This window comes from Mesocricetus auratus, unplaced genomic scaffold (genome assembly GCF_017639785.1).
Source record: "Mesocricetus auratus isolate SY011 unplaced genomic scaffold, BCM_Maur_2.0 Super-Scaffold_100054, whole genome shotgun sequence".
NCBI classification, from domain to species: Eukaryota; Metazoa; Chordata; class Mammalia; order Rodentia; family Cricetidae; genus Mesocricetus; species Mesocricetus auratus.
This window is the reverse complement of record NW_024429231.1, coordinates 1,766,637-1,779,600: the sequence shown is the minus strand read 5'-3', so window position 1 is coordinate 1,779,600 and position 12,964 is coordinate 1,766,637. Positions and strand designations below refer to the sequence as shown.

General features: G+C 51.1%; 2 protein-coding genes across 8 annotated transcripts in view; one reads left to right on the top strand and one right to left on the bottom strand.

Moving 5' to 3' along the window:
• LOC101827717 (testis-specific serine kinase substrate) overlaps positions 1–7,709 on the bottom strand; it is a 28,064-nt gene extending 20,355 nt beyond the window's left edge. For 4 of the 6 annotated variants that reach the window (XM_040736201.1, XM_040736198.1, XM_040736199.1 and 1 more), the window contains exons 1-2: positions 1,515–1,711; positions 994–1,216 (exon numbers count right to left, since the gene is read on the bottom strand). In XM_040736201.1, the coding sequence (XP_040592135.1) occupies positions 994–1,216; positions 1,515–1,684 (393 nt within the window). In that variant the 5' untranslated portion in view covers positions 1,685–1,711. The other 2 variants (XM_040736203.1, XM_040736202.1) reach the window with 2 other exon arrangements.
• A 270-nt stretch (positions 7,710–7,979) lies between these two features.
• Ap2a1 (adaptor related protein complex 2 subunit alpha 1) overlaps positions 7,980–12,964 on the top strand; it is a 27,206-nt gene continuing 22,221 nt past the window's right edge. For both annotated transcript variants that reach the window (XM_005084751.4, XM_005084750.4), the window contains exon 1: positions 7,980–8,181. In XM_005084751.4, coding sequence (XP_005084808.2) covers positions 8,115–8,181 — 67 coding nt within the window. In that variant the 5' untranslated portion in view covers positions 7,980–8,114. The remainder of the gene's footprint in view (positions 8,182–12,964) is intronic.

Below are 12,964 nucleotides of genomic sequence, written 5' to 3'. Positions count from 1 at the left end.
AGGCAGAGTGAGCCTGCCACACAGAGTTGCCATGCTGCCAAAGGAGTAACAACATGCTGAGGTATTACCAGGTAAGCCACAGCCTCGTGGTAATACATAAATTGATAGAAATGGGCTAATAGGGGGCTGGAGAGATGGCTCGGTGGTTAAGAGCACTACCTGCTCTTTCAGGAGACCTGAGTTCAATTCCCAGCAACCACATGGTGACTCACAACCATCTGTAATGAGATCTGGTGCCCTCTTCTAGCCTGCAGGGATGAGAACACTGTATATATAATAAATCTTAAAAATAAAGAAATGGGTTAATAATTAAGATACAGCTAGCCAATAAGAAGGCCTAGTCATTAACCAATAGTTTAGTAATTACTGTAGTGTCTGTGAATTTATTGGGGGATAATGGCTGGGGGACAAGGCTGGGACAGAAAGCTTTCAGTAACAGAGCCTGGTGCCAGATTGATAGCAACTGGCCCTGCCCCCACTAGACCACGCCTGGCCTACCTCCAAAGAGTTAGCACCTAGCCCAATCCATCCTTTGTTGAGTGGATACCTTTTGTCACTCTGTGTGAACCTCTGAGAGTTTCCCAAGGATACAAAAGGCCTATGCAAACCTTGGTACAGAAAACTGGTACCTGTGAATCCAGACTTTGCACGCGGTATTGTATTTTTGGAAGCCGTATTCAAGTTGTTCTGGGCATAAGGTGTAAATATAGAAAAAAATAGAAATGCTCTGGGCATAGGGAAAGCGCTTCAGTCCGTTGAGGCTGAAGACCCCTGCAGCTGCAAATTGACTTAAGTTCGTTGTTTCTGAGTCTTCTTTTCACGGACCCTTGTGAACCCACACCCCCACCTCGACATCCGCAACACTTCCCTACCCCAGGAGACTTCCTGATGTGGTTGAGGCCTGTCTTCTTGTTCCAATCTACATCAGCCCCCTCCTTGGATCTGCCTGCCTCCGTGGAGGAGATCCAGGCCCTCCCCACACCAGCCGCTCACCAGTAGTTCTGTGATGTCAGGGTCCTCTGGAGCCCAGGGTGTGGTAGGGGAAGCAGGTGGCCCTGGCAGTGCCAGTGGACCACTGTCCTCAGTGGTGGAGTCTGTGCCTGAGGAGTCGGGCTCCATAGCAGCCAGGTTGAGCAAGGACACGTTGGTGCAGGCTGAGGACCGCTTGAGGTTCAGGCACCAGTGCACCGGCTGGTGGGACATCCGGGGCTCCACCCTGCAGGTGACCCAGGAGATGGTGGGGATGGGGTGCCGGAGGGCTGGGCCTGATATCCTCAACACAGCACCTGAACCCTCTTGAGGCCCCCGGACCTCCTGCTGGCTCACTGCCCAGCCCCGGTGCCCGCCTGCCTTCTCCCGTCACTCCTCGCCCCTCCCGATGCTCCCTGCAACCCACTGCCTTCTCCTCCTGGTGTCATACCCTCTTGCTCGCCCCTCCTTGCCCTCCATGCTCTGCTGCAGGCAGTGTTGTGACAGGCACTAGGCCTGTGACCAGCAGGGTGCAGGAAACCCACCCATGGAAGGACACGGCCTTCTTTTTCTTCGTGATCCCCTTGATAGGGCTGGTCACCCCCCCGGGAGCCTCGGGGACCAGCTGGGCGCGGCTCTCGACCCCCTCAGGTGGGTCTCCTGCCTCATGGATCTCTTTGGACTGCCAGATTGTCTTCACCACCACGCTTGCCATGGCGCGGGGGGCCGCTCCCAGGGGCAGACTCACCATCTACTCTGCCCGCCCCCTGGCTCTCAGGGGCCCCCAGCTGCTGGCCTGGGTCACAAAGGGCCTAACCACTGGGTCACGGGGAGGGGCGTGAGGGAGCACAGCTGCTGGCTCGGGTGGTCCCTGCAGACCTCAGTGGACTAGCCCGGCCCTGGTTCTGCTTCTACAGCTCCCTCTTTGCAGTCCAGAGCATACAGGGGCCTGGGCCCTGACCCCGCAGCCGGCTCTGGGATCCGGACCAGGTCAGCCATCTTGCTTCAAGCCTCCCTGCCTGAGACCTGAGAGACATAACAGGATCGTTTCTAATCCTTCCCTGGGGGACTTGGTGTTCTTTGGCTGTCTGGACCCAGAGTTGGGAAGAGAAGCACCCAAACAAGAAGATGCCAGCATTGAAAGTGCCACAGTGAGAGTCCAGAGAAGTCGTGGCCTAATGTCACAACTTCTCAAATGTGTTTGGGGATTCACACACAGGCTTCGTACTGTGTGTGAATTTTACCTGCTAAAGAAGACCCCAAGCCAGGCGTTGGTGGCCCACGCCTTTAATCCCAGCACTCAGTAGGCAGAGGCAGGCAGGTCTCTGTGAGTTTGGGGCCAGCCTGGTCTACAAAGAGAGTTCCAAAACACCCAGGCCTGTTACAGGGAGAAACCCTGTCTAGAAAAAAACAGAAAGAATCTAGGGGACTGGAGAGATGGCTCCGCGGTGAAAAGCCCTGGCTGTTCTAGAAGCCCTGAGGTTCAATTCCCATCCACACATGGTGACTTAAAATCATCCATAACTGCAGTCCTACAGTATTCTAGGACCCGATGACCTGTTTGTGGTCTCTAAGGACACCAGGTAGGCAGGTGGTTCACAGACATGCATGTAAGCAAAACTCACATACATGAACCAAAAATGATAAAATCTCAAAAAAAATATAGCTGGCCTGTGGTGCTGCATGATTTTAACCCCTGGACTCTGGAAGCAGAGACAGGCTGATCTGAGTTTGAAGCCAACCTTGTCTATAGAGTGAGTTCCAGGTCAGCCAGGGCTACACAGAGAAACACTGTCTAGAAAAACCAAACCAAACCAAAACAACAACAACAAAAGAGTTTAAGGTTGGCCTTGTCTACACAGCAATCTGGGTCCTGTCTAAGGTACATAAGATCAGGTCTCAAACAAAACAAAAGCAAACAAAACCAAAATCAAAAATTCAGTTCAGCCTGAGTTATAGTGAAAGTTCAAGACTAGCCTAGGCTTTGTAGTGAGCTCCAGCCTAGCATGGACTGAGTTAGACCCTGTGTCAACCAAAATAAAAACTAAGATGTTTCAGAAAGGCTGGAGCTATGGCTCAGTTGATAGAATGCCTCCTCAGGCACTCTCAGGAAGCTCTCATCCCAGCACTGGGAAATGGAGGCAGGAGGTTGTGAGTTTAGGGTCATCCTCAGGTACATAGTTTGAAGCCAACTGGTAGAAAGACTTTGGGATGATAGTATCTGAGCAATCAGGGTTAAATAAAGTGTGTAGATGGTCCTTGTTACACCTAGTTTTTTTATTAAATTATTTCGTGTGTGTGGCTGTTTTTCCTGCATGTAAGTCTGCGAATGGCATGTGTGCCTAGGGTCTAGGGAGGCCAGAAGGTGTCAGATCCCCTGGGACTGGAGTGCAGTTGTTAGCTGTTATGTGGGTGCTGGGAATCAAACCCCTATAAAGTGGAAGAGCAGTCAGTGTCCTAACACTGAGCCCTTTCTCCTGCTCCTTTTCTTGACTTTTTTAAAAACATAACTAAGCTTTTATTTCCATATTCCTAAGGTTAAGCTGGCCAACTCAGCCTGCTTGACTTTTTTTTTCTTTTTTATGTGTATTTTTATGTGCACTGGTGTCTTGCCTGTGTGTGTTCAATGTGAGTGTGTTGGATTCCTGCAAATGGAGTTACAGAGAGTTGTGAGCTACCATGTGGGTTCTGGGAATTGAACCCAGGTCATCTGGAAGAGCAGCCAGTGCTCTTAACTGCTATCTTTCCAGCCCCCTTGATTTTTTTAAAAAAAATATGTGAATTTGTGCTTTGCCTCTATATATGTCTGTGTGAGGGTGTCAGAACACTCTGGCTACCCTCAAATTCAGAGAAATGTGCCTGTCTTTGCCTCCAAACTGCTGAGTTTAACGGTGTGTGCCATCATGCCTAGTCTTTTCTGGGTTTTAAAGTATTTATTTGTGGGTCTGGAAAGATGGTTTAAAAGTCGAGAGCATTGACTGTTCTTTGAGAGGACCTGGGTTCAATTCCCAGGACCCATATGGCAACTCACAACTCTCTGCAACTCCAGTTCCCAGGGGATCCAACACCCCACACAGACATAAATAAAAACAAAGATGCATTAATAAATCATTTACATTATTTCTTATGTATGTGTGCCAGTCTATGGCGTGGAGGCCAGAGGGCACTCCTGGGAACTGGTTCTCTTCTTGTACCATGTGTGTTCTGGGGACCAAACACAGGTGATTATCCTTGACAACAAGCACCTGACTATCTGCTAAGCTATCTTGCTCGCCAGTTTGTTTGGAGACAAGATCTCACTACATAGCTGAGGATGAACTCAAACTCATGGCAATCTTTCTGCCACAGTTTCCTGAGTAGCTAGGAAGATAGGCCTGTCCTACCACAACTAACTGTACTTGGAGTTTTGAGTTTAGGTCATTTCCCAGGCCTGAGAGCCTCTCTGGCTGTTTCCTGCAACCCCACCATCTGGAGGTGTCCACCAGTGTGTAGTGAGGCTGCTTCGGGATGGTACAGTGTGTTAATATCTTCTCAAAATATTTCCAATGGCTGGGACAGGACCTCATTGTGCATGGGGACACACGTATTACCAAAATGAGTTAATTCTACCTGCTCCTGTTATTTATTTTGTTAAAAATTTGGCAGGAATACATAGAAATTACGAGTCCCTCCCATTATACTTCCATTGGTCATCCCTACCGTCACTCTTAGAGATTAGTCAATGAATCCTTGCAACAGGCACCATAAGCCAATTCTGAGGATGACTGACTGAGATACCCGCCCTCCCTCAATCCTCATGGCCATCAGAGAGATGATCTGTGAGAGTTGAAGAATGAAACTAAAAACAGTAATATTTTTGCAGGCACAGGTTCTGACTTTGTGGTTTAGCTACAGTGAAATCCCCTGGCAAAGTATCAAAGTACCTGTGACCTTTGCAATAAGATGCTGGCACACACCTTTAATCCCAGCACTATGGAGGAAGAGGCAGTGTGGATCTCTGAGTTTGAGGTCAGCCTGGTCTACAAAGCGAGTCATAGGACAGCTAACGGCTGCACACAGAGAAACCCTGTCTTCGAAAACAAAAACAAAACAAAACAAAAAGAAAAATAATGAATTTTAATCCAGGTGGTGGTGGTAAACTCTTAAATCCCAGCACTCTGAAGGCAGAGGTAAGAGGATCTCTGAGTTCCAGGACAGCTAGGGTTATATAGATAAACCCTATCTCAACCCCTGTCCTCAAAAAGGACTCTATTGGCTGACAGAGGTCAGGGCTAGGGGCTGATGTAATAAGGATCATCATAAGGATAGATTCTATTTGTGGAAGGTGCAAAGTACATAGGGATGAGTTCTATTCACTGAGAGATGAAGCTCGGGCTATGGAGAAATGCCGGTGGGGGGTGGTTCCTCACAGGACAGCACAGCATCACTCCAGCATTCAGGGGATCAGGCAGCACTCATTCTTCTACTGAGAAAATAGGCGTGGCTTCTCCAATGCTTAACTCATTCTTCTACTGAGAAAATAGGCGTGGCTTCTCCAATGCTTAACTCATTCTTCTACTGAGAAAATAGGCGTGGCTTCTCCAATGCTTAACTCATTCTTCTACTGAGAAAATAGGCGTGGCTTCTCCAATGCTTAACTAACTCATTCTTCTACTGAGAAAATAGGCGTGGCTTCTCTAATGCTTACCTCATTCTTCTACTGAGAAAATAGGCGTGGCTTCTCCAATGCTTACCTCATTCTTCTACTGAGAAAATAGGCGTGGCTTCTCCAATGCTTAACTCATTCTTCTACTGAGAAAATAGGCGTGGCTTCTCCAATGCTTAACTAACTCATTCTTCTACTGAGAAAATAGGCGTGGCTTCTCCAATGCTTACTCTAAGCTGATGTTCTTATGAATGACACTGCTGAGCTTGGCAGATGGCAGACTGGGCTCCTTCCCTCGACACTTGTTGGGTCTCAGAAAGCTATTGCTTTAGGTCTGGCCTTAAAAATAAGCTTGAGGGCTGTGAGTGGTGGCACACACCATTCCTCTCTGCACTATGAAGACAGAGGTGGGAGAATGTATGAGAATCCAGGCCAGTCTGGTGTGCGTACTTAGACTCTGCCTCAAGAAGAAACAAGCAAGCAAACACCACCACCACAAAACAAAGAGTCTGGGGATGTGCGGGAACACTGATGGTTCCACATGCCCTTGAGGGATCCTGGAATCAGGAAGGCCTTTCTTTATACCCAGAACTCAGTGACTCCACTTGTCCCTACCAGTGTCAATCTGCATCTGTAAGTATCTTATGGATGCCTTTAATACTTAGAAGCTCCCCAGAAAATGGACGTTCTGATTTCGTTCTTTTTTGCAATACTCAGGATTGAACCAAGCACTTCGGCATGTTAGGCAAGTGCTCTACCACTGAAATGTGCCCCCAGAACCTCACTGGGGGATTCTAGGCAGAGGCTCTACCCCTGAGCTACACTCCAGGACCTCACTGGGGGATTCTAGGCAGAGGCTCTACCCCTGAGCTACACTCCCATCCCTCACTGGGGGATTTAAGACTACAACCTTAACCTTTTCTTTCTTCCATCTATCCATCCATCCATCCTTTCTTCCTTCCTTTTTTTTTTCTTTTCGAGACAGGGTTTCTCTGTATTGTTTTGGAAACTGTCCTGGAACTCGCTCTGTAGAACAGGCTGGCCTTGAACTCACAGAGATCTGCCTGCCACCAATGCCCAGCCCCTTCCTTCCTTTCTTTTTCTTTCTTTCGTGAGATAGGTACTTGCTACGTAGCCTTGGCAGTTCTGGAACTCGCTACAAATCGAGTTCAAGCAGGCCTTGAACTCAGACAGAACTGCCTCCTATTCCCCAGGACTGAGCATTGCCCCTTCCTAGGTCCCAGGACATACCTCCTAGACCCATTCTGGGCTTGCTGGAAATTATAAAAGCCCATCTGGGGTAGCATTTTGCTCATGGTGATGATAAAAACGGACTCTTCCAATTTCCTTTGCCCCAAATTTCTCAATAGCCCCGGGTATCGCGATCTGGCAGTTCCTGGCTACTAGTCCTCAGCTGTGGATGTAGCTGGCTTTTGCCTGGGTGGTTTCCAGAACTGATGGAGGAAGCAATTTGCATCTTATGATCACTTAATGTCTTGGGCACTGGGGTTCAGGGTGGGGGGAAAGAGCAACCTATATTGAAAATGTTTTTAAACTAAAATGGTAATCCTAGTTTTCTACTTCTGAGCTGTGTAGTCTTGGGCAAGCCGTTCAACGTCTTTGGATCTCAGTGTTAAATGGGACGAGCCTTGGCGGTAGTCCCTTCGCTTATGGACAACAGGTTCAGACAAGTCAAATTTCCAGAGAGGGGCTCCAGTGAGCGACTGAAGCGGCCCGGGGTGCAGAAGTGAACGGGGACCTGGAAGAGAGGCGCCTGCGAAGGGGACACCTCACGGTCCATCGCCTGGCCCAGCCCTTCTCTGCAGCAGGGACTTGCAGGCCACACTCCACCTACGGCAGCTCAGCTGACTGACAGCTCCTCTTTCTCCTCCCTTCTCTACAGGTCGGCGCCCTCCGCCCGACCCCCCACAACCGCCCCTTCGAGGGCGGAAGTATAAAGCGTCTGGCGAATCCGCAGAGCCTTGAGAAGCGTAATCTCCTCACCCATTGGCCTTCTTTGTCCGAAGTTCCGCCTCCTTGGCCCGTTCCGCGGCCCCTTCTTACGTCCCTCCCTCCCGTCGCGGAGCGGACTGTCAATCCAATCAGCGTCGGTCTCTGCCGTGCAGGGGGCGGTCTCAGAATGCGTCATCGAGCTCCGCCTGTCTCTGGGGCAACGCCCCCTGCCTCCCTACTCCGAACGGAAATAGCACGGTACTGCACCAATCATCATCATGTGTCTTTCCCATATAGCCAATCATAGAGGAAGGAGGGTGGGCGTTCTAGTGTGAGCGGCAGGGCGCTCAGCCAACAAGCGGCGGGCGTTCCCGGATGACAGCCCGCAGGGGCAGGTCCGAGGCGGGGCGTCAGCCTGCAGCCAGCCCGCCGCCAGCCCGCCCTCCCCCGGCCGGCTCCTCGGCGCCGCCTGGGGTCCTTTCCGCCCGGTGCCGCCAGCCAGCCCCGTGCCCGTTCGGCCAGGCCTGGAGCCGAGCCCTCCGCCATCATGCCGGCCGTATCCAAGGGCGATGGCATGCGCGGGCTCGCCGTGTTCATCTCCGACATCCGGAACTGTGAGCTCACGACCGGGGCCCGGGGGTCACGCGGGAACCGGGAGGAGGAGCGGGGAATCGCGGGGGTGTCCTCGCGGGAAGGACCGGGGCGTCGCGGGCAGACGTGGCGTGAGGAGGAGGGGGGGCAGAGCAACGGGCTAGGTAGGTCATTCAGTGCCACCCCGAGCCTGTGTGGAGGAAATCAGAGACGCAGAAGAGGTGGGAGGCGGACGACCACCTAGGGCCAGGGGCCAGAAGTTGGGGAAAGCCCAGGGACCAGAGATGATTAGGTTGGGGGACAGCAGAAGGATCACAGATAATAAAGGTGGGGGTACTGTAGAGGGACTGGAGATGATAACGTGGGGACAGCAGAAGGGCTAGCGATGGAAGTGGGGGGCAGCGGGAGAGCCAGAGATGATAAAGTGGGGAGATAGCAGAGGGATCAGAAATAGAAATAGGGGGACAGCAGAGGGACCAGTGATGGAGGTGGGGCAACTGCAGAGGAAGCAGATAAGACATGGAGGGGGTGACACCATAGGGCCCATAGGTGATACGGCGGGGCACAGCAGATAAACCAGACATGATAAGGTCGGGGGACAGCAGACGGACCAGAGTGTAAGTGGGGGGGGGGCAGCACAGGGATCAGAGGTGATGAGCTGGGGGAACAGAGGATCAGAGATGGAAACGGGAGGCGGCAGAGGGAGAGGGATGGAAAAGACTCGATGGAGGATTGCTTAAGGGACAGGGAAGGCATCTGAGAGTCTACATACAGGAAAAGGGACATAGGTGTAGAGTCTTGGGGAAACCCCAGGCACTGCTGGTTGAAGGAATGGTATTACCTAGTGATGGAGGCAGATGCCTAAGAGGAGGGCGAGCCATCTGCAAGCTCTGGGGGAGAAATTTGGAAAGCTGGGGGCGGGGGTAGGGAAGGTGTGTGCCCTGCAGAAGGAAAGTGGTCAGGGAACAGGATAGGCCTACCACAGCAGTATGGGGGCCATGATCCCTTCCAGGAAGGGTTATTATGATGATGGGATGGGCTGGCTGCTGGTTAGCTCACAACTTCTGGGAGCAGATGTTGGTGTCTGGAGCTGCCAGGAGCCTTCAGAGGCTCCATCCATGGATGCGGTCAGCCAGACCTGGCTTTGTGTTTGAGACTGCACTCCCATCACTATGTGACCTTGAATGAGGGACTTCACTTGTCAGGAGAGGCTGTTGATGGCTTCTTAATGAGGGCTGACTGAGGTCCACATGATGAGGCCTCAGGCCAGACCCAGGTAGCTGCTGTCCGTATTGGCTAGGTGTAAAGAATTCCTCCTCCAGCTGCCCAGGGGAGGATTGTGAGCACCGTAGGTGGCAGCGAGAGGGCAGTGGGAAGCTGTGCATCTCCTCAGATGAGAGATGCTTTGGATCCAGTGAAAAGAGGTAGGAGCTAGGAAGGTTATAGATTTTGGCATGGGTACCTGTTAAAAGTGGGTGTGCTTGGGACTGGAGAGATGGCTCAGCAGTTAAGAGCACTGCCTGTTCTTTCAGAGGACCCGGGTTCAATTCCCAGCACCTGCGTGGTAGCTCAGACCTGTCTGTAACTCCAGTTCCAGAGCTTCTGACACCTTTACACAAATATGCATGCAGGCAAAACACAACGTACATAAAATAAAAGGAAATTATATATAAATGGGTATGCTTTATCTCGGGTAACTTGGTGGGATGACCCTCTGCACCTACTTAGCCCCTTTGGGGGCTTAGCTTTTGCATCTAAACTCCATTACTAATAGCATGTCGCCTGCAGAGATTTGTTTGTCCTTTACTTGACAAATGCATCTATGTATTTGTCCCTCCTTGAAGTACTAGGGTCGCAGCTGTGTAGTAGTCCTCGTCTTTGGCTGTGGCTGTGGCTCAGCAGTAGAGCGCCTGCCCAGCATCTCTCAGGGAAGGGCTGAGGGCACAGCCTGCCGGTTTAGTGCCTGCCTCGTGTGAAGCACCACAAGACAAAACAAAACAAAAATACTCTTTTGGAGCATCCCTTCCCTCGGAGGGATCGAAAGTGAACAGGAGGGACACGGTGCAGTCTGCCAGTGGCTGGTGCTGTGCAGAGGGAGTGTGGGACTGAGGTGCACGTGGCGGCTGGCGTTTGAATAGACGCAAACAGAATGAGGAGCAAGGACTGAGTGCTGGGTTTGGTCAACTAGGGCCATGCAGAGAGAGCGTGTTCAGAGGTCCTGCGGTTGCAGCACACGTATGCCAGATGCATGCAAGCATGGGACATGAGCAAGGAACTGAGGAGCCAGAGATGCTGCCGGGCCCTGAGCACTGTGTCCCTTCTGTGGCTGGACGAAGCTGTAGGATGCCTGTGAGCAGAGGACAGTGAATTACTGAATTCTAGAACAGGTATGGTGGTGCATAGCTCTGGGAATGCACTGACAGGAGGACGGTGAGTTCCAGGCTCGCTTAGGCATGACCATTTCTCATGAAGAAAACCAAAACTACGGAATGATTGCTCTGGCTCCTGTGAGAATTGAGAAGCTAGGGCGGCAGCCGGGAACCAAATGAAAGGTGTCACTGGCCTCCAGGCCCAAGAGGCGGCCAATGGAGTGAGAGTGGGGCCACTAAGATGTGAGCAGAGGCAAAGCACTGGAGTTCATGCCTGTGGGTCTGCAAGGCTACTGCACGGGGTGCGTCTGGAAGGATAGTCCGCTTCCATAGCAAGACTTGGCTCAAACAACAGCGCTAGGGGCTGGAGAGATGGCTCAGCAGTTAGGATCACTTGTAGAGAACTAGTAGGTTTGGTTCCTAGTGCCCACATCGGGTGGTTACAGTTGCCGTAGCTCCAGTTTCAGGGAATTTCACACCCTCTTCTGGCCTCCAGACATACACATAAAATAACCCAAACAAAAGGCTTGGTCAGGTTTTGTGCCAGTTTTGAAGAATTTGCAAAGAGAATTTGTGTTGGGGTTGGGGGAAGAATGAGAAGATAGGCAGGCATCAGCCCGCAGTACCCTAGAGAACAAACGGGACAGAGCAAAGACAAACTCAGACCCTGGGGCGGGTTAGCTGCAGCACCACCATTGCCCTGTCCTTGGCTCAGCAGCTGTGTGTTGAGTGGCTGGTGTGTTTCAAGCCCTATGACAGCACCGGGGGCACAGTGGCAAACAAGACAGATGAGTGTGTGCCCCTGTGCAGCTGTGACCCCCAGGACAGCAGGTGCCTGAGCAGATCTCAGCTGTCCTGGCAGATGGACGCACCTTTGTGGCTTGAGGCACGCCAGACTAGAAACGCAAACAGAGCCAGGACTGGAGTTGAGATCTGTCACGCCAGCAGAGGCTGAGGCAGGAGGATTTCAAGGTCACGGTCAGCCTTGCCCTGGTAGGTGTCTCAAGACTTAGAGGCACTTGCCTGACACTGGCTGAACTCCTGGAGCCACATGGCGGAAGGAGAGAGCTACAAGATGTCTTCTGCCTATCACATGCACACCATGGTGTGCACACCTACACACACATAAGTAATCATAATGTAACACACCATGTGTGCACACCTACACACACATAAGTAATCATAATGTAACACACCATGTGTGCACACCTACACACACGCACACATAAGTAATCATAATGTAACACACCATGTGTGCACACCTACACACACATAAGTAATCATAATGTAACACACCATGTGTGCACACCTACACACGCACACATAAGTAATCATAATGTAACACACCATGTGTGCACACCTACACACACGCACACATAAGTAATCATAATGTAACACACCATGTGTGTACACCTACACACGCCACACATAAGTAAAGTAATCATAATGTAACACACCATGTGTGCACACCTACACACACGCACACATAAGTAATCATAATGTAACACACCATGTGTGCACACCTACACACATGCACACATAAGTAATGCAATCATAATGTAACAAGTGACCTTGTGTTACAGAGTGACTCCAAAACCAGCTTGAACAACTTAGACATCGTGTGTTAAAATAAAAATAAAATAAAAAGTAGGGTCTGAGATAGGTGGTGGTGGCCCAAGCCTCCCAGCATTGGAGGCAGAGACAGGTGGATCTCTGAGTTCAAGGCCAACCTGGTCTACAGAGTGAGTTCAGGGATACACAAAGAAACCCTGTCTTGGGGGCAGAAAGGGGGAGGTGGTCTGGAGAAGCCTGGCTGATCTTCTAGAGAACCTGAGTTTGATTCCTAGTACCACATGGCAGCTCACAAACATCTGTAACTCCAGTTCCAGGGGACTCTGACTCTAACTGCTCTAGGACTGCACACATATGGATCCCTTTCGTAGCATGTATAACCCCTGAGTTCCGTCTCTGGTAGCCTCTGTCCATCTCCAAGGACACGATGGCTCACACTTGTCATCACTGAGGCAGGCAATTTTAGGTGTAAAGCCAGACTCAACTGCACAGCAAAAACTTGCCTCAAACAAACAAAATCATAACGCTGGCAAGCTGGCTCAGTGGGTAAAGGCACTTGTTGCCAGGTCTGAGAATCTGAATTTGATCCTGGGGACCCACATGGTAGAAGAAGAAAACTGACTGGCACAAATTGCCCTCTGGCCTCCACACTTGTGCCCACATACACATAACAAATTCAGAAGGGTGGACATCAGTAATACTTTACAAGCCAGGACCCCATGGCTCCGTGGATGGGATGTTAGAAGAGACCGGACCACAGAGGAGGGCAGAGAGGAGTGGGGCTGTGGGTTGTGACTGGTATGGATGGAGAGTGATTGCTCAACCACACAGGCTGTGGGTGTGGGTGTGGGTGTGTATGTGTGTG